This window comes from Balaenoptera borealis (assembly GCF_965194805.1).
Source record: "Balaenoptera borealis genome assembly, chromosome: 6".
NCBI lineage: Eukaryota > Metazoa > Chordata > Mammalia > Artiodactyla > Balaenopteridae > Balaenoptera > Balaenoptera borealis.
This window is the reverse complement of record NC_138863.1, coordinates 6,604,875-6,622,893: the sequence shown is the minus strand read 5'-3', so window position 1 is coordinate 6,622,893 and position 18,019 is coordinate 6,604,875. Positions and strand designations below refer to the sequence as shown.

At 41.6% G+C, this 18,019-nt stretch overlaps 1 protein-coding gene across 1 annotated transcript in view; it reads left to right on the top strand.

The window, feature by feature from the left end:
• The first annotated feature begins 14,017 nt into the window (after positions 1-14,017).
• Positions 14,018-18,019, top strand: part of LOC309630382 (UDP-glucuronosyltransferase 1A1-like) — a 38,864-nt gene continuing 34,862 nt past the window's right edge. The window contains exon 1 of the mRNA XM_082395577.1: positions 14,018-15,052. Coding sequence (XP_082251703.1) covers positions 14,189-15,052 — 864 coding nt within the window. The 5' untranslated portion in view covers positions 14,018-14,188. The remainder of the gene's footprint in view (positions 15,053-18,019) is intronic.

Sequence of the window (18,019 nt, the reverse complement as noted above, 5' to 3'; positions counted from 1 at the left end):
TTCTCCGATTTTCACTGGAAAGCTCAGCCACAAAGTCTACTTCTTATGTTGATGAGTTCGTCCAACAAAGCTTTTGACTACTTTTTTTCACATTGTAAGAGTTTGTTTGAGGACACAAAATTAGTAAAATACTTAAAAGAGAGTTCTTTTGATGCAGTGTTTCTAGATCCTTTTGATATGTGTGGCTTAATTGTAGCCAAATATCTTTCACTCCCATCTGTGGTCTTCACCAGGGGAGTATTTTGCCATTATCTTGAAGAAAGCACTCAGTGTCCCATGGCTCTTTCTTACGTTCCTAGAGATTTCTCAGGGTTCTCTGATGTCATGACTTTCGGACAGAGACTGTGGAATCATATCCGGCACTTGGAGGAACGTTTATTTTGCCACTATCTTTTCAAAAATGTTGTAGAAATCGCCTCTGAGATTCTCCAGACAACTGTCACAGCATCTGATCTCTTCAGCCAAATATCAATTTGGTTGTTACGACGTGACTTTGTTTTGAACTATCCCAAACCTGTGATGCCCAACATGGTCTTCATCGGTGGCATCAACTGCTACGAGGGAAAGCCGTTGTCAAAGGTAAGTTACTTCTCCTTTAGCATATTAAGAATTAATCAGGCTTTGGACATTAAAAAAAAAAGATTCCTTATTAAACTGTGATTTGTCATTTATATCCTTTGCATTTGTAATTCCTCTCCAGTTGAACAAACTATTTTATGCCAGTTCATTTAATTGTGCATCATCAAATTTTACAAAGCCGTCTTCTTTGATATGTATGTGTATACAATTGATGTAACTGTATATAATTTCCAGGCTGCATTTTTAAATCCTGTTTTAGGAAAAATACTGAAAAATACAGTAAGAAATGAAACTTCCCTTTTAATCCAATGCCACCCCCTACAGGAAAATGCTTTTAGCCATTTTGTATGTATCTTTTCCAATTTTTCTGAAGTTATTTAATATTATTTAATATAAGTGCATGTATCTAATGTAAATTCTCACACCCACTTATTAAAATACAATCTAGTATCAGACTGGATATATTGTTCTTTACCTTGCTTTTTTTCACTTGCCAATAAATTGTGGACATCTTTACAGTCAGTACATACAAATCTGTCACATTCTTTTTAATAGTTGCATAAAATTCTTTACTTTGGATGTACCATATTTATTCAACTAACCAATATTGATAGATATTGATAGCTTTTCCCATTTTTTCTTTTATAAGCAAGACTGTATTAACATTCTTAATTTCTTTACCTTCATATATTTCTATGTTTCTATGCTCTTATCTCTGTAAGCTAGAGTCCTTAGGAGTAGTGTTGCTGGGTCAAATAGTATGTACATACTATATTTTAATGAATTCAACAAGGTGCTTTCAAAATATTGAACAACCTGACACTTTGGTCAAAAGTATACAAGAGCTCTGTTTTTTCTATACCCCCTCCACCTCCAGAAGTTGTCAAAGTTTAAAATTTTTAGCAAAATAGTTCTACATAGATGCATCAATTTTTGTTTCCTATTTTCTTAGATATACTGGCCATTTGTATTTCCTCTATTGTGAGTTATGTATTCACATTCTCTAATCATTTTTATAGAACTTTCTTTTTATAGCTAATTATTATGTCTCTTGAGTATTAGGAATATTAATACTTAGTTTTTTATATGTGCTGCAAATATTTTTTTCCTTGGCTATCTTTCATCTTTCCTCATACAGGACTTTCATTTTTGGGTAGTCAAACTGGTTGACTTTTCCTTTAATGGTTTCTGGATTTCAGCTTGTTTAGATCTTTCCAAGTCTGACATATATAAGCATTTTTTTCTATATTATGTCTTAATGTTTTAATTCCACCAATGTTAATAGTTTTATTTCTTATAATAAGAACTTTGCATGGCATAAGGATCTAACTTCATTATTTTTCCTAAATGGATAGTCCATTATCCCAACATCATTTAATAAAAACTCCTCCTTCATTCATTGAATTGAAATGCATCGTTATCATATTTTAGATTCCCATATTTATTTGCATCTGCTTTTGAACTTCCAGTCTTGCTCCACTGATTTATTTATCTATTCATGTGCCAGGACCATATTTTGATTATAATAGCTTTGTAGTAAGTTTTAACATCTGGTAGGGCATGCCCCATACTCATTATTCTTTTTTTTCCAAGTTTTCTTAGTGATTCTCATAATTTATTCTCCTTCACAAAATTGAAAATTGTTTTATCTAGTCCAAAATATAAAAATAAACCATTAGGGTTCTGTTACTATTATGTAAAATATTTTTACTCATTTGAGAAAGGTGAGATTGACTGGCTATTAGTATTAGGGAAAGGAGACACATTGTTAGGATCAGTAATGGTGCGAATAGGGAGTCGGAAAAGAATATGAATGAGAAATTAAGGCTATTGTCATTGAATTGATTAAGAAGAAGTAGGCTTGTGAGACTAATTAGCAGACTATGGGTTGTGGAGTTAATTCAGATTATGTTGCTTTTTGATAGTCAAGTTAGGGGTATTAGTATAATTGTGGGGATAATAAATTTTAGCATTGGGGGAGGTTAAGGTTTTGTACATAATCGGTGCCATAGGTATTTGATACTATTACTAATAAGGCTAATCTGCGTGCTGCCTTGAAGAATGCGAACACCAGCAAGAGGATGGGTATTATGCTGGCTAAGGTGAAGTGTGAATTTAGGATTGTTAGGGTCGCCAGGATGAATAGTGATAATATTATGCCTTCTAGACATAGTAGTGAGGATATTAGGTGGGATAGATATATTAGTAATCCTATAAGGGATATAGTGAAAGCTATAATAATATTTATATACACTAAAGACACTTGGTAATTATGAGTTTAGTCATAATCTAATGAGTCAAAATAATTTGTTTTGTTTTAAACTAAATACAGTTTAGTTCAGTCCATTCCAGTCCTTTTTGAGTTCACTCGTAGGCCAGGCTAATTGCCAATAATGAGATTAAAAGTAAAACCATGGTGAGTATTGTTTTTAGATTACTTGTTTGAGTTGCTCAGGGGAGGGGCAGTAGGAGGGCAATTTCTAGGTGGAAAAGGAGGAATGTAATTGCTACTAGGAAAAATTTTATGGAAAAAGGCAGGCGGGCGGATCCTATAGGGTCCAATGCGCATTCATAAGGGCTTGTTTTCTCTGTGTAAGTGTTTAGCTGGGAGAGTCAGAAGGCGATGAGTACAAGCAATGAGGCCAGTGCAGTATGTGTTAATAGGGTCAGTATTAAGTTTATTATTCTTTTTCGGGGTGTACCGAAACTAACTGATTAGAAGTCAGTTGCACCAATTAATACTATAAGAATTATGAGCCTCATCAATAGATAGATACGTAAAAGAATAGTCATAAAACATCTACAAAATATCAGTATCAAGCAGCGGCTTCAAAGCCGAAGTGGTGGTTGGATGTGAAGTGAAATTTTAATTGGTGCAGGAAACAAACAATAAGGAAGGTGGACCCAATGATTATGTGCAGTCTGTGGAATCCTGTGGCTATGAAGAAAGTTGACCCATATACCCCATCTGAGATGTAAATGGGGCTTTGTAATGCTCTGAGGCTTGTAGGGGTGTGAAATAGACGCGAAGGGCAATTGTAATAAAGAGAGCTTGGAGTATGTGCTTGCGGATTTCCTTCCGTAAGGCTGTGGTGGGCCCAGGTGATAGACACCCAGAGGCTAATAGCATGGAAGGGTTGAGAAGCAGCACCTCTAGGGGGTTCGGAGGGCGAATGCCTGTTGGCGCCCAGCACCCGCCTAATTTAGGGGTAGGGGCGAGGCTTGAGTGATAGAAGGCTCAAAAGAAGATGATAAAAAAGAGGACTTCTGAGACGATAAATAAGATTATTCCGTATCGAAGTCCCTTTTGGACGATTGGTGTGTGATGGCCTTGGAAGGTGCTTTCTCAAATAACATCTCGTCATGTCATCACTGATATATTGTTAGAGTGTTGGTTAGTAGGCCTAATATTAGTAGAATTATTGAGTTGAAGTGGAATCACATGATTAGGCCTGATGTTATGAGGAGGGCTGAAAGGGCTCCTGTAAGGGGTCAAGGACTGGGGTTTACTATGCGGTACGCGTGGGTCTGGTGGGTCATTATGTGTTGTCATGGAGATATAAGCATACTAAGAGGGTAAATACATAGGCTGGAATTATAGCAACGGCAAATTCGAGGATAGTGAGTAGGGTGAGAACAATGAAGGTAATGAAAGCCGTGATGGTGTTGATGCTTATTAGCACTAAGATTGTTCCTCCGATTAGATGTATTAATACATGACCTGCTGTGATATTGGCTGTTAATCGCACAGCTAGTGCTACCGGCTGGATAAACAGGCTGATAGTTCGATAATCACTAGCATAGGGATGAGGGGGGTGGGTGTGCCTTGTGCTAAGAAGTGGGCCAAAAATGCTTTTGTTTTGTTATGGAAACCTATAACCACGGTGCTGGCTCATAGGGGAACAGCTATTCCACATTTATTGAGAGCTGCGAGGTGGGTGTAAACGGGTGGGTTAGTAGTCCCAGAAAGTTGGTTGATCCAATAAATAGAATGAGAGACATGTTTTTGCTATGCTTTTCCTATTCAGAATATAGTACTTCTCTTTACTTATTCAGATCTCGTTTTAAGTCTACCAATGAAAATTTGCATTTTTCTTTGTATGTCTTTTATTTTTTCTTATTAAAATTTATTCCTAGGCATTTTATTACTTTGGAAACTATTGTGAACAGAGTATATTTTCATTTCTATTTTGAAGTGGTAATTAAAGTATAGCTTTGCTTTTTGCACATTTATCTTGATCTAGCCATACTACTAATCACTCTTAGTAGTTTGTAAGTTTTTTTAGGTATACAATATTGTCTGCAAATAATAACCTCCCATATTCATACCTCTTATTTTGTTTCACTGAAACATATACCTTCAAAACATCATGGAGTCATTAGTTCAATAACAATTATTCAATAGTTTATGAATAATGTTGAATAGTTGGTCCAGACAGTTTGAATTGGAGTTCAATCACTTGCAATTGAAAAGGTACTTTCAAATACAGGAGTAATATTCCTGGCAAATGCAGAGTCTCTAAATCCAGATGAAATGCTTATCTCAGCCTATTATTTTATTAGGGAAGTCCTATTTATTTTTATCTATTGATCTGGCTGCTTATAAGGCTCAGTACATTTTATAATATAGTCATATTCTCTTTTTCCCCTTCGAACTAAGGAGAGGTTACAGATGGATTAGGTACTCAGTGAATATATGTTATGGACACTCTGCTTATGTAACTCCTACTACTTAGAGCATGAATCAAGTCTGGCTAGGACAGCATTTTATAAGGGCCTCTGTTCACCTTGCCTTGCCCACTGGGGTCCCCTGGATCCTCACATAGCTGAGGAAGTTTCACCCAGACTGGGTACACACACACACACACACACACACAACACAGATGATAATGTTGGATTTATTTAGCATGACTGAATGCAAGAAAATGAGAATCAAAATATTGGTTGGGCTGTAGAATGCACAGACTTGTATAAAGCACCCCATTTTTACGAGGAAATTTTTTTGGAATAAAAATAATTAAGCACTTACCGTCATACATGTGCTAAAAGTGAATTTAAGTGTTTTTGGAGCAGAGAACATATTATTTTGTTTGTGTAAATTCAAGATGTTATATCAGGCAAACTTTATGTAAAGGGCCAGAAAGTAAATGTTTTAGATTTTTCATGCCAGTAAATACCCCAGCTCTGACACTTAGCAGCGACATCACCTTGGGTAAGAACCACTGTTTCTAAATAGGTTAAATAGGGATAAAATAGTAGCACCACACACAGCTCTTTTCCAGATCAGAAACGGTAATGCATGTAGAGTGCCAGGTGTGTGGCAAAGAATCAGTGACAGCTGTAACTGCCATAACCTTGTGGTGCTAGGTATTTCCCAGTATGATTATTTCCAACCTTCACGATATTAACAGTAACGATGAGATCAGGCTCTTTTCAAAACAACATGATCAGATGTCAATATTCTCCTCTTGTTGGGAGCCTCCTATGAATTATTTAACCCTCAGATGGATAGAGTCCCCTTAGGGAGAGTTTAGAAATTAAATATAACAAAAGCCAACATAGGTTGACATTGTTATTAGCCCCGTTTTGCAGATAATGAAACTGAGGCACAGAGAGGTTGAGCGAGTTGCCCATGGTCACAGCTCTGGTAAGTGAGGAAGGCACATGGGCTTATTTGCTCTGCGGCATGTGGGATCTTCCCGGACTAGGGATCGAACGAACCCGTGTTCCCTGCATTGGCAGGCAGATTCTCAAACACTGCGCCACCAGGGAAGCCCAAGGTGAATTTTAAATGTCAGTAAGTATTAACAATTTACTCTCCCTCCAGCAATGTATAAGTATACCCTTTTCTTCAAATTCTTACTCACACTTATCTTCAGACTTTAGGTTTTTGCCAATCCAATAGGTGAAAAATATCTCAAGGTTATCTTAATTTGCATTTCCCTCATTAACTGTTTATCTTTTTTTAAAAAATTAAGTTGTTTGACCAGTGAAGAAGAGAGCTGGAGCTGACCTCCCTCAATGAATATAACTGATGCCACCTCTGATCATATTAGCTCTTCGGGTAACCCCACCATATTCTTGACTCAGTGAATTTGTTGGAAGGCTTTTCATTGCTTGCAATTTTATTGGCTCAAATACTGGGAAAATCTCAGGGTATACTGATTAGGTGTGGCTTGCTCCAGCGATCAAACCATGACACCCATTTTTCACCTTTAATTCTTATATCTGCTTCTGATGATATCCTTCTGGGTGTCATGATGCCCAAGCACCTGGGGCTCTAGCCGGAGTCCTTTTCCCAGGATTCCTAGTAAAGTTCTTCTGCCTCATTGGGTCTCATTAAGTGACATGTCCATCTCTGCACTAATCACTGTGGCCGAAGGGATGAGATGTGCTAATCGGTTGAGGCCTAGGTCACATGTTCTATCCCAGAGCAGCTCTTGCGGAGCCTCACCTGAAGTCCAGGGGAGGTCGCTGGGATGAGTCACTTCCTAATGACTTTCCACACTGGACAAATTAAAGATGTTTTCAATTTAGATGTCAGGTTTTTCATTGCTAGTTTATCTTACAAATCTATTATCATATAGATTTCTCTGTGTCCTAATCTGAGTTTATTTTAAGAAAATGTGGGTGGGTAGTAAATAGGAATGCCCCCAGGAAAGGATGATCTGTCAACTTTTAAGGCAATCATTTTGGGGCTTATAAGCATTTTGTATTTGAAGTCTTTGATCTTTGTTCTCTTTTAGGTATTTTTTTCCCTATTGTGATATTTGTAGATACTTTTAAATTTAAACTTGAAATTTAACAAATTCCCCAGCAAGTGGAAGGAATACTATTAGCTATGGGTATTTTTCTTTCTCTCTCTCTTTTTTTTTTTAAGGGCAGCCGTCTCCTTTTTAAATTTTTATTATTATTATTATTTTTTGGCTGCACCACGTGGCATGTGGGATCTTATTTCCCTGACCAGGGGCAAACCCACGCCCCCTGCAGTGGAAGTGCAATCTTAACCACTGGACCTCCAGGGAAGTCCGGTATTTTTCTATTAATGTTTCTTAGAATATATAGGTCTTTCCATGGTAGATTTTGGTCTTTATCAGCTCTGGAAAGTTTTATTCTTTTGCCATTGCATCGTATCTTTTCAATTTATGCTATTTTTAAAACAATTAATGCTATTGAGGTATTATTTACATGTAATAAAATGCACCATTTTAACTGTACATTTCTGAGTTATAATTTTATATACCCATGTAACCGTCACCACAGTCAAGATATGGGACACTTCCATCACTCCAGTAACTGACCTTGTGTTCTATCCCAGTCAACCAACACCTTCTCTAGACCTTAAGCAACCACTGATCCGGTATCTGTCACTGAGATTAGAATAATCTTTTCTAGAGTTTCATCTGAATGGAATTATACAAATATGAATGGAAAAAAGCTGCTATGAATATTTGAGTACATGTGTTTATGTGAATAAATCGTTTTGTATTTCTTGGGTAAATACTTAGAAGCAGGATTGCTGGGTCATATGGTAGGTGTATGTAAACTTTATAAGAAACAGCCAAACTGTTTTTTAAAGTAATTGTACTAGTTTACATTCCTGCCTCTACATTCTTGCTGACACTTGCTATTATCAGTTTTTTATATCTTAACCACTCTTGTGGATGCGTAGTAGAATTTCATTGTGGCTTTAATTTTCATTTCTTTCTTTCTTTCCTTCTTTCCTTCCTTCCTTCTTTTTTTGGTCACGCTGCGCGGCTTGCGGTATTTCAGTTCCCGGACCAGGGATTGAACCTGGGCCACAGCAGTGAAAGCACCGAATCCTAACCACTAGGCCACCAAGGAACTCCCTAATTTGCATTTCTTTATGACTGCTGATGATGAACATCTTTTCATGTGCTTACTGATCACATGCATATCTTTAAAAAAAAAAGTGTCCCTTCAAATCTTCTGCTCATTTTTATTGGGGTAGTTGTCTTCTTATTTTTGAGCTGTAAGAGTTCTTTATATGTTCTAGATACAAGTCCTTTGTCAGATACATGTTTTGCTGATGTTTTCTCCTGGTGTGTGGTTTATATTATATTTTTAAAACAATGTCTTTCAAAGAGCAAAAGTTTTAAATTTTGATAAAGTCCGACTAATCAATTTTTTAATAGTTTGTACTTTTTGTGTCCTAAGAAATCTTTGCCTATCCTAAGGTGTGAAGATTTGGTCCTATGTTTTCTTCAAAAAGTTTAAATAGTTTTAGTTTTTCTGTTTAGGTTTATGAGAGTGGCAGTGGGGAATACCATCTCTCAGGGGTCAGGCTCGAGTGATGTCGTTTTCTATTTCTGGCCTTTGTGGGGTGACCTCACCCACACCCCTGGCGTCAATCACCACCATATCCTGATGGTTCCAAGTCCATCTGTGCAATCCAGGCCCCTCCTCTGCTCCAGATCCGTGAAGCCAACTACCTTGGACATATCCTCCTGGTGTTTCACAGGCACAGGGAACACACGCTGCTCCCTCCCCACAGCCCTGCTTCTCCCCAGGGCCCGCATCTCTGTGAAGGTACCACCATCCCCCCAGGGGTCCAGCTCTCCCCAGGGGCTCCGAGTACAAGAAGTGCAAGTAGAGATCAGATGACACCAACGTCTAAGTAAAGTGCCACTGCGTTAATGTAGAATGGGAGAGAGTCCTTCAATGGGACAAGAACAATCTCACTCCTCTGCAGGTGTGTTCCTGCCCTCACCCCAATACTCACAGACATTTTAATTGGTTTGGGGGAATAGTTCAGGGGCTGAAATATTTCACCCCTAGCTAAGAACCCCTTTCTAGTGCCCAGTCTACGCACAACTTCCAGATCCAGACCATCCTCCCCTGGGCAGTGCGGGACGCCGTCTGCAGCCCTGTCCCTGCCTTCTCTGGACCCATCCTTCATGCGCTGTCCTCTGTGGGCGCCCCCTAGCAAATGCTTCCTGTACTGCCTCTCACATCTGTTCTGTCTCCAGTGCTCCTGCGACTGTGATTCAGGCCCTCACCTCACACAAACAGCCTCTGAATATGACACCTGGGGTCCAGGTTGACCCCTCTAAACTATTGCCTACTTCTTTGCAAAAGGGACTTTTAAAAAACACAAACTTGGGGCTTCCCTGGTGGCGCAGTGGTTAAGAATCTGCCTGCCAATGCAGGGGACACGGGTTCGAGCCCTGGTCTGGGAAGATCCCACATGCCGCGGAGCAACTAAGCCCGTGAGCCACAACTACTGAGCCTGCGCGTCTGGAGCCTGTGCTCCGCAACGGGAGAGGCCGCGGCAGTGAGAGGCCCGCGCACCGTGATGAAGAGTGGCGCACCGCGATGAAGAGTGGCCCCCCGCTCGCCACAGCTGGAGAAAGCCCTCGCACAGAAATGAAGACCCAACACAGCCAAAAATAAATAAATAAATAAATTTATTAAAAAAACAAAACAAAAAACCCCACAAACTTGGCCAGGCCACAACAACTTTAGTTGTTGTCCGAGACTTCGGAATGAAGCTCAAGCCCCCAGCTTGTGGCCCCTAGTTATAGGTTGAATTGTGGCCTCCTCAGGGGCCACAAAAGATATGTTGTAGTCCTAACCCTTAGCACCTCAGAATATGAGCTTATTTGGACACAGTGTGTTTACAGAGGTAGTCACGTTAAATGAGGTCATTTGGGTTGACCCTAATCCAATATGACCAGTGTCCTTATGAAAAGAGATTTAGCCACAGAGACAGACATGCACAGAAAGAAGATAATGTAAAGACACCCAGGGGGAAGATGGCAAGGGTGATGCACCTATAAGCCAAGGAAGACCAAGGTTGTAGGCAAACACCAGAAGCTGGAAGAGGCAAGGAAAGATTCTCCTTCAGAGCCTTCAGAGGGAGCATGGCCTTGCTGCCACCTTGATTTGGACCGTGCCCTCAGAATGTGAGACAATCAATTTCTGTTGTCCTAAGTCACCCAGTTTTGGGCACTTTGTTACAGCAGCCCTAGAGGTGAATACAGCCCTCTCCGTTTTCAGCCTCCTGCTTCCTGCTCTTGTATGTTTCATGAGTTTCCCAAGGTGTACAGTTCTCTTGCTGTTAGGAATGCTTCCTGCCATGTCCATGCCTCTGTGCAGGTGGGGCCCATCAAAGCACCAATTATGACTTGCCCTCTTGTAAAAAGCCATAAAAATTTGTGTTGGCAAAGGCAGCCTCACGCGTGCAGTGTTTTGGCCCTCACTTGGCGGCATAAGAATGGGCCTTGGCTTAGAACTCTTCCTTACCAAGAGCCTATGCCGGGCTTATCACCTTGTGTGGGAGTATCTTTCCCTGTTTCAGTTTCAATGACTGCTCTTTTGTCTTTGTTTGAAGTGCGTGCATCTTATGGCACTTGGCCAACCCTACTGTTACATCTGTCCTCCTCGGAGAGGGGATGGGGTCTTTCCACCGTGGCACAGGGGGGAGGCATGTAGGCAAATTGCCCTGCATCAGGCATCAGGGGAGACAGACTGGCCGTGGAAGACTGATGCCCACTGCTGGAGGTGACCTTGCTCTGTGTCTTCTCTACATAAGTAAAGTGTTGTCCCATCTGGTGCGTGACTGCACTTTGTTCTTCTTGGCGACTCAGATACCGACATGCAGTGGGCAGAGGTGTTTGTACTTCTATTCCTGGTGGCTGGCATAGTGACGATCTTTGCTATTCTCCATGTACTTGGTGTCCTGCTCTGGGATTGGGGACCAGTGCTCTGTAATCTGCTTGACAGATTTGATAGGATATAAGCTGGGAGTAGAGGTCAGAAACTGAGCCTTGGGGAAAACCTGCAGTTATGTGGCTGGGACAGAAAAAGAGAGCATAGATGTTGCTGTTGCAGGGGAAATGAGAGAACCAGCATCCTGGACGCACAGCCTCCAAGGATGGTGCAGGGTTGCCAAGGAAACACACCACAGCTTGGTGGCGATATTAGGGGCTTGTCAACTCCACTGCCCCAGGGTGATGCCGGCTCCCTGGGGCTGATGGGCTGACTGAGATGCTGGTTACTTTCTGGCCACATGGGCACAAATGGCTTGTGGATAGTCTCCCTGTTGAGAGGTAGGAGCTGGTGCATCGGGCGAGGGCAGAGTAGGAGAGGTGAGTGCTAAGAAGAGCGGGGAAACTCTCCTTTGGCTCTTGGCCACCCTGGGGCTCCCATGCCATCTGCTGTCTCCTTCATCCCTTTCAACCTCCACTGCTTTGGCTTGCTCTCCAGTGCCTTCAGACAGCCTTTCAAAAAGAAATATTTCCCGGGAATTCCCTGGCGGTCCAATGGTTAGGACCCAGAGGTCCCACTGCTGGGGCAGGGTTTGATCCCCAGTCAACCCCACAAGCCGTGTGGCAGGGGCAAAAAAAAAAATTTCCCAAGAGATTATAATCATTATGTGTGGGAGCATTGGACTGATAGGAGCTACTCCTACCGGAAGCCAGAAATGCTTCTAGGTGAATTTAAAAATATATATATTTTTGGTCATACTACAATTCCCAGGGAGATTTTGCTTGGCCTACCATTACATCTATAGCTTAATTGGGGGCAAAATCAAGAGTGTTGTAATGTTACATCTTCCCACGCAGGATGTTGTATGCCTCTTCATTTATTTTATTCTAGTCTAGATTGATATCTCTAACTGGAGCAGAGAAAACACCACCACCCTTTCCAATCCCCTAAGTGCACTGTGTATCCTTACTTGGCTTACAGCATCTGTATTAGGTTGAGTGGCAAACACACGGCAGCTGATCACAGTGAGGAAAGCCAGAATGTTGCCCTGGATACTCGCTGACAGGTGTCCATTGCAGTTAGAGCCAGACCAGTAACAGGGGCTACTGAGTTCTTAGCAGAGCGAAGGGGATACAACTCTGCTAACTTGCTGCTTCTGCCACCAGATAGGTTGTCGCTAGATTCACTGGTGGCTGGAAACCCAAACAGCAGCTTCTCTTGCTAACAACACTGACAGCAGCTGCAGCAGCAAAAACAAGCTTGAAGTCCCACCCTCCCGGCGGCCCTGCTCCCTTCCCTAGCATATCCTTATACCCTGAAAGTAGCACATGAGCAGTCTTGATCCTACACTCTCAAGAAATTCTGCATGGCAGTTTGTGGAAATGAATGGGGGACAGAAACGATAGGATTTAACCTGGGAGTAGAGGTCAGAAACTGAGCCTTGGGGAAAACATGCAGTTATGTGGCTGGGACAGAAAGGAGATCCAGAAAAAGAGAGCATAGATGTTGCTGTTGGAGGGGAAATAAGAGAAGCAGGACCCTGGACTCACAGCCTCCAAGGATGGTTAAAGCAAACGCTCCCTGCACAGTGGCAGCTGGCATGACACAGGAGGCGTCTTGGCGTGCACGTGTTTGCTCAGTGGTGGATCCCTACTGGGGGTAACTTTCTCCGAAAGGGAAGCCTCAGCCTGGCCGGTCCTGCAGCCTGGGACAGGATGTCGCTATGGCAGAAGCCATGGATGCAGAAGAGCGTGCTCAGTGAGAGAGAGAGAGCTGGGCAGCCCAAGGAGCCCTCCCGCACCATCCCCAGGGCAGACGGGACACGGAGATGTCAGTATCTTGCTGAGCACGTGCGGGCATCAGTCTCTGTAGCAGGGCCGGACTCATGGGCCCCACCTCAGAAGGTCCCACAAATTATGGAGCCCCTCTGTCCTGGAGGAATCTGTCCTTATCAGGACTTAGGACTGTAAATGACCTTGGAGCAGAATCTGAACATAAACTATAAGATGTAACAAAGGCCCAGATTAATGTACACCCCAGTCCCTAAACAGAGTAGCAGAAGACTGGAGCCTCCGGCATCAGAAGAGGAATTCAGAGAGCCTGCTCCGAGGCCGGGGGACGACGCTCTCTGACTCCACTCTGTCATTGCTAAGGGTTGCCTTGTCCACTGATGCCTTAGATAACAGCAACTCCTATTCCACGAGGCGGATACAGAGTTCTCAACCAACCCTTCTGCTGTCCTTCCTCCGGAATCCCTCCAGATATTTCCATAGCTGACAGCCACTTCAGTAGACTCTGCCCTGAACATGGCAAGAGGTGTCCCCATGTGGAACGGGAACAAAACGGACAGCCAGCATCCCCTCCCCGCTGAGAGAAAGCGGCAATGTTATATATTTCCCTGGATGTGCTCTGTGTTCACCCATGATTGGGGGAAAGAGTTGAAAGAGTTATCAAATAAGGTCACATCCAGCAGAGAGGTTCTGGCTGGGACTAGGGCGCAGGTGACTCCTCAGAGCTCAGTCACAGCCCCATAGAACATGGTTAACAGAGAAATAGGAGGTGATCAAAGGGAATGCGCAGGCACAGCCTTGCTTTGGGCATTGGATGAAAAACAAGAGAGTGAACTTGAATGCTCCCCAGAGGGAACAGCAGAGTCAGATGAGTTTTTCCAAGATAAGGGGGAGTGGTCTTTCCCTGGGTGAAAGCAGAGGTGATGAAACACAGGGATAGACTTATTCTGTAATGATTAATGTAAGGAGGGAGCACTGCCTTCCAATTACATGCCATTTTGCTTAAGTGGCCTGATGATAAGATAAAGAGAACAAACGCAGGCGGCACAGCCTGAACGGAAAGTCAGCTGCTTTTGGCTTCTGCAGAGATGTCCCTGGGACTGCAGCTTCCCTGGCAGGTGCTCCCTGGCCTCTTGCTCTGCCTGTGGGTCGGGCGATGGGCCGAGGCTGGGAAGGTGCTGGTGGTCCCCATGGAGGGCAGCCACTGGCTCAGCATGAGGGAGGCCGTGCGGGAGCTCCATGCCAGAGGCCACCAAGCAGTGGTCCTTTCTCCTGAGGTGAATATGCACATCAAGGCAGAGGACTCTTTCACCATGAAAACCTATGCCATTCCATACACCCAGGATGAATTTGATTACATCATGACAGGCAAGATTCATCTGCTTTTTGAAAGAACACATTTTCTAACACTGTTTTTGGAAATTATGGCCTCTTTGAAAAATGTGTCTTTGGTCTTTCAAAGGTCTTGTGAGGAACTATTGTATAACAAGGACCTGATCAGGCACCTGAATGCCAGTTCCTTTGATGTGGTTTTAACGGACCCCGTTTACCCCTGCGGAGCGGTGCTGGCTAAGTACCTGTCGATTCCGGCTGTGTTTTTTTTGCGTTCCATTCCATGTGACTTAGATATTGAGGGCACAGCGTGCCCAAACCCTTTTTCGTATGTTCCTAGGTTATTAACAATGAATTCAGACCACATGACATTCTTCCAAAGGGTCAAGAACATGCTCTACCCTTTGACCCTCAAGTACATTTGCCAAGTTTCTTTCCCTCCTTATGCACGTATGGCCTCTGAACTTCTTCACAGAGAGGTGTCGCTGGTGGATATTTTTGGCTCTGCATCCATTTGGCTGTTCAGAGGAGACTTTGTGATGGACTACCCCCGGCCAATCATGCCCAACATGGTCTTCATTGGGGGTATCAACTGTGTCAACAGGAAACCATTATCTCGGGTCTGTATTGGTGCTTTTATTCAATCAATGTTCCAAGCGGAACACATTTTTTTAAAAAAACAACTTACTTCCAGGTGCTTATTTATCTACTGATCTTTTTAAAGATTTCCACCTCTCATTCTCCTTCTAACAGTCTTTGGTGAGATAGATAAATTGTTAAAGTGCCTCCAGTAGTGCAGTAAAGGTTTGCTATGGTCTTTGAGAGGAATGAGAGGAAGGGGTGAGGGTCCATAATAGGATTGACAAGCAATGGTGTGATTCAACCGTGATTGCCCTTTAGTAAAGGCACGTTCGTAACAGTTGTGCAATTTTCTCCAGCTGAGTAGGAGCAGAGAACTTGAGCTGTGAATCCATCCATCAGGGGATTTTGCTTGAGGGTGTTCAAGTAGGATGAAAGAACTGGCAAATTACATTTGTTTAAAAAAATTTTTTTTAACCCTTCTTTTTTTTTTTTTTTTTAACAAGCCTGGCTTTGTTTCTTTTTTGCTGTTGTTGTTGTCATTTTTTAAAAAAAATTAATTAATTAATTAGTTTATTTTTGGCTGCATTGGGTCTTTGTTGCTGCGCACGGGCTTTCTCTAGTTGTGGCGAGGTGGGGCTACTCTTTGTTGCAGTGAGCAGCCTTCTCATTGCGGTGGCTTCTCTTCTTGTGGAGCACAGGCTCTAGGTGCGTGGGTTTCAGTAGTTGTGGCACGCGGGCTCAGTAGTTGTGGCTCGCGGGCTCTAGAGCGCAGGCTCAGTAGTTGTGGCACACGGGCTTAGTTGCTCCGTGGCATGTGGGATCTTCCCAGACCAGGGCTCGAACCCGTGTCCCCTGCACTGGCAGGCGGATTCTTAACCACTGTGCCACCAGGGAAGTCCCAAATTACATTTGTTGACCTGATAGTTCTTAGTGGTTTTGTCTTGGAAGGGACGGAGGTGTGGTCACAGGAGACCTAAACACCAAAAAGAAGCAGAAGTTTCAGAGAGGTCGAAAAATTAAGTGGAAGTGAGACAATGCCAGAGAGAGAAGTTGGGGTCTCTGTGATCAGAGAAAGAAATAATTGAGTCCAACTTTTCAGAGATGGAGCTGTGCTGATGAGAAGTCTTCTGACCAGGAGTTGGTGTCTGGAGTAAAATGTGGGGATGTACCAGAGTTTAATGGCATGTCAGGTAGGTCTTCTACTTGGGACACTGAGGGCATCAAAGGATAGCGGCAGGGGCTAGAGAGGAGGTAAAACTGAGCCTATAAACTCAGTGAAGGTGGGGAGAGCGATGCTGAGAAATGAGTCTCAAAGAGGAAGGGTTTGTTAGGAGGGGCTGACCACATCACCAAACCTACCTCGGCCCAAGCCACCCCACCCCAAGTTTCCATGACAGGAACTACTACTTTCCTCATCCTTTCAGAGTCTTCTTAGGTTAACCCTGAATATTTGGGCTTAATTGAAATAGGACTCTTGGAGGCCAGATTTGTTTCTTAATCCACTGAGTTAGCCATCTTTTTTGCCCTTTTATGTAATAGTCACTGAATTTATATTAACTTCCATGACTTTAGATCTCTTATAGTTTTTGTATTCTTACTTTTGTATCTCTTTTTATTAATGTAGTATATGTTATTGCACAGGACTCTAACTTCATTTTTCTTTTTTGCTCGCACCATAAAGGATCTATTCTACTAGTTTTTTCTTCCTATATGCAATGCATTTGATCAATGATAAAATATGTATGTATCTATTAGATTTGTAAAAAGGGAAAGTAGGGAGGCATTTAAAAAACAATTGCCGCTCTTTCCTTTTTACTTTTTCTGTGTGAATATATTCTGTAGAGTAGACTGCATTGGTTCAAATCCTCATTTTATAGCTGAATGACCTTGGGTGGGTGACCTAACCATTCTGATCTTAACACTGTCACAGAGAGCACACAAATATTATCTATTATCATTATTTAAAAGGTGCCAAGCAAGACAAGGTATGTCATCTGGAGGCATGTCATTTGGAGGCATGTAGATATGTTTGTGCCAATTTATTTGGTACATGAAAGATCATTTACACTGAAATTCTCAAGTTTTATACATCGTAAGCACAGCATTATCTTTTTTGTTCCACTAGCTTTTTTTTTACTTTGAGATTTTTGTCATCCTTATTTATTTGGTTTGGTTTACCCTTAGATGTGACTCCTTTAAATGTTTATGGAAATTCTTCTCAAAATATGAAAGATTAAAGTCTAAAGTTTTAATATTTTTGTTCCTTCTCCTTCTTAAAGTTTATGATGGGTTGAATTATATTATTGGTCTTCTCAAAGAAATAACTTTTGGATTTGCTTATTCTTTTTACTGTTTTTGTTTTCTATTTCATTAATTGCAGCTTATTGTTTTTATTAATGCTATCATCCTTGTATCCCTTGATTTATGTTATAGCTGTTTTTCTAATTTCCTTAGGTAAGCATTAAGTTCCTTTATGTTTTCTTAATAATGAAGAATTGAAGGTCATACATAAAACATTTTCTTGAATCCTTAGATTTTGGTATAAATTGCTCTCATTTTCTTTTTCTTAAATTTACATGATTGATTTCCTCTTTGAGTCAGTGGCTATCTATACTTTTTAACAAGGTTGTTTCTTAATTCCCATATAGTTAAGATTTATTGTAGCCATCTTTCTCTTATTTTTCTCTAATGATTTTGAATTATAATCAGAGAATGTTTCTTATGGGGTCTCTGCTTTAAAAAATTTCTTAATAGGTTTTCTTTATGGTCTAGTACAGAATATCCAACAGAAATATAATGCAAGCCACATATGTAATTGAAAGCTTTTTAGTAGACATATTAAAAAAAGCAAAATGAGGGTTAAAATTAATTTTAATACTATATTTTATTGAATCAAATATATCAAAAACATGATCCATTAAACATATACTCAATATAAAAAATTTTTCACGTGCTCATTTGCCATTGTTTCTTCCAGTTTTATTGAGATATAATTGACGTGCAGC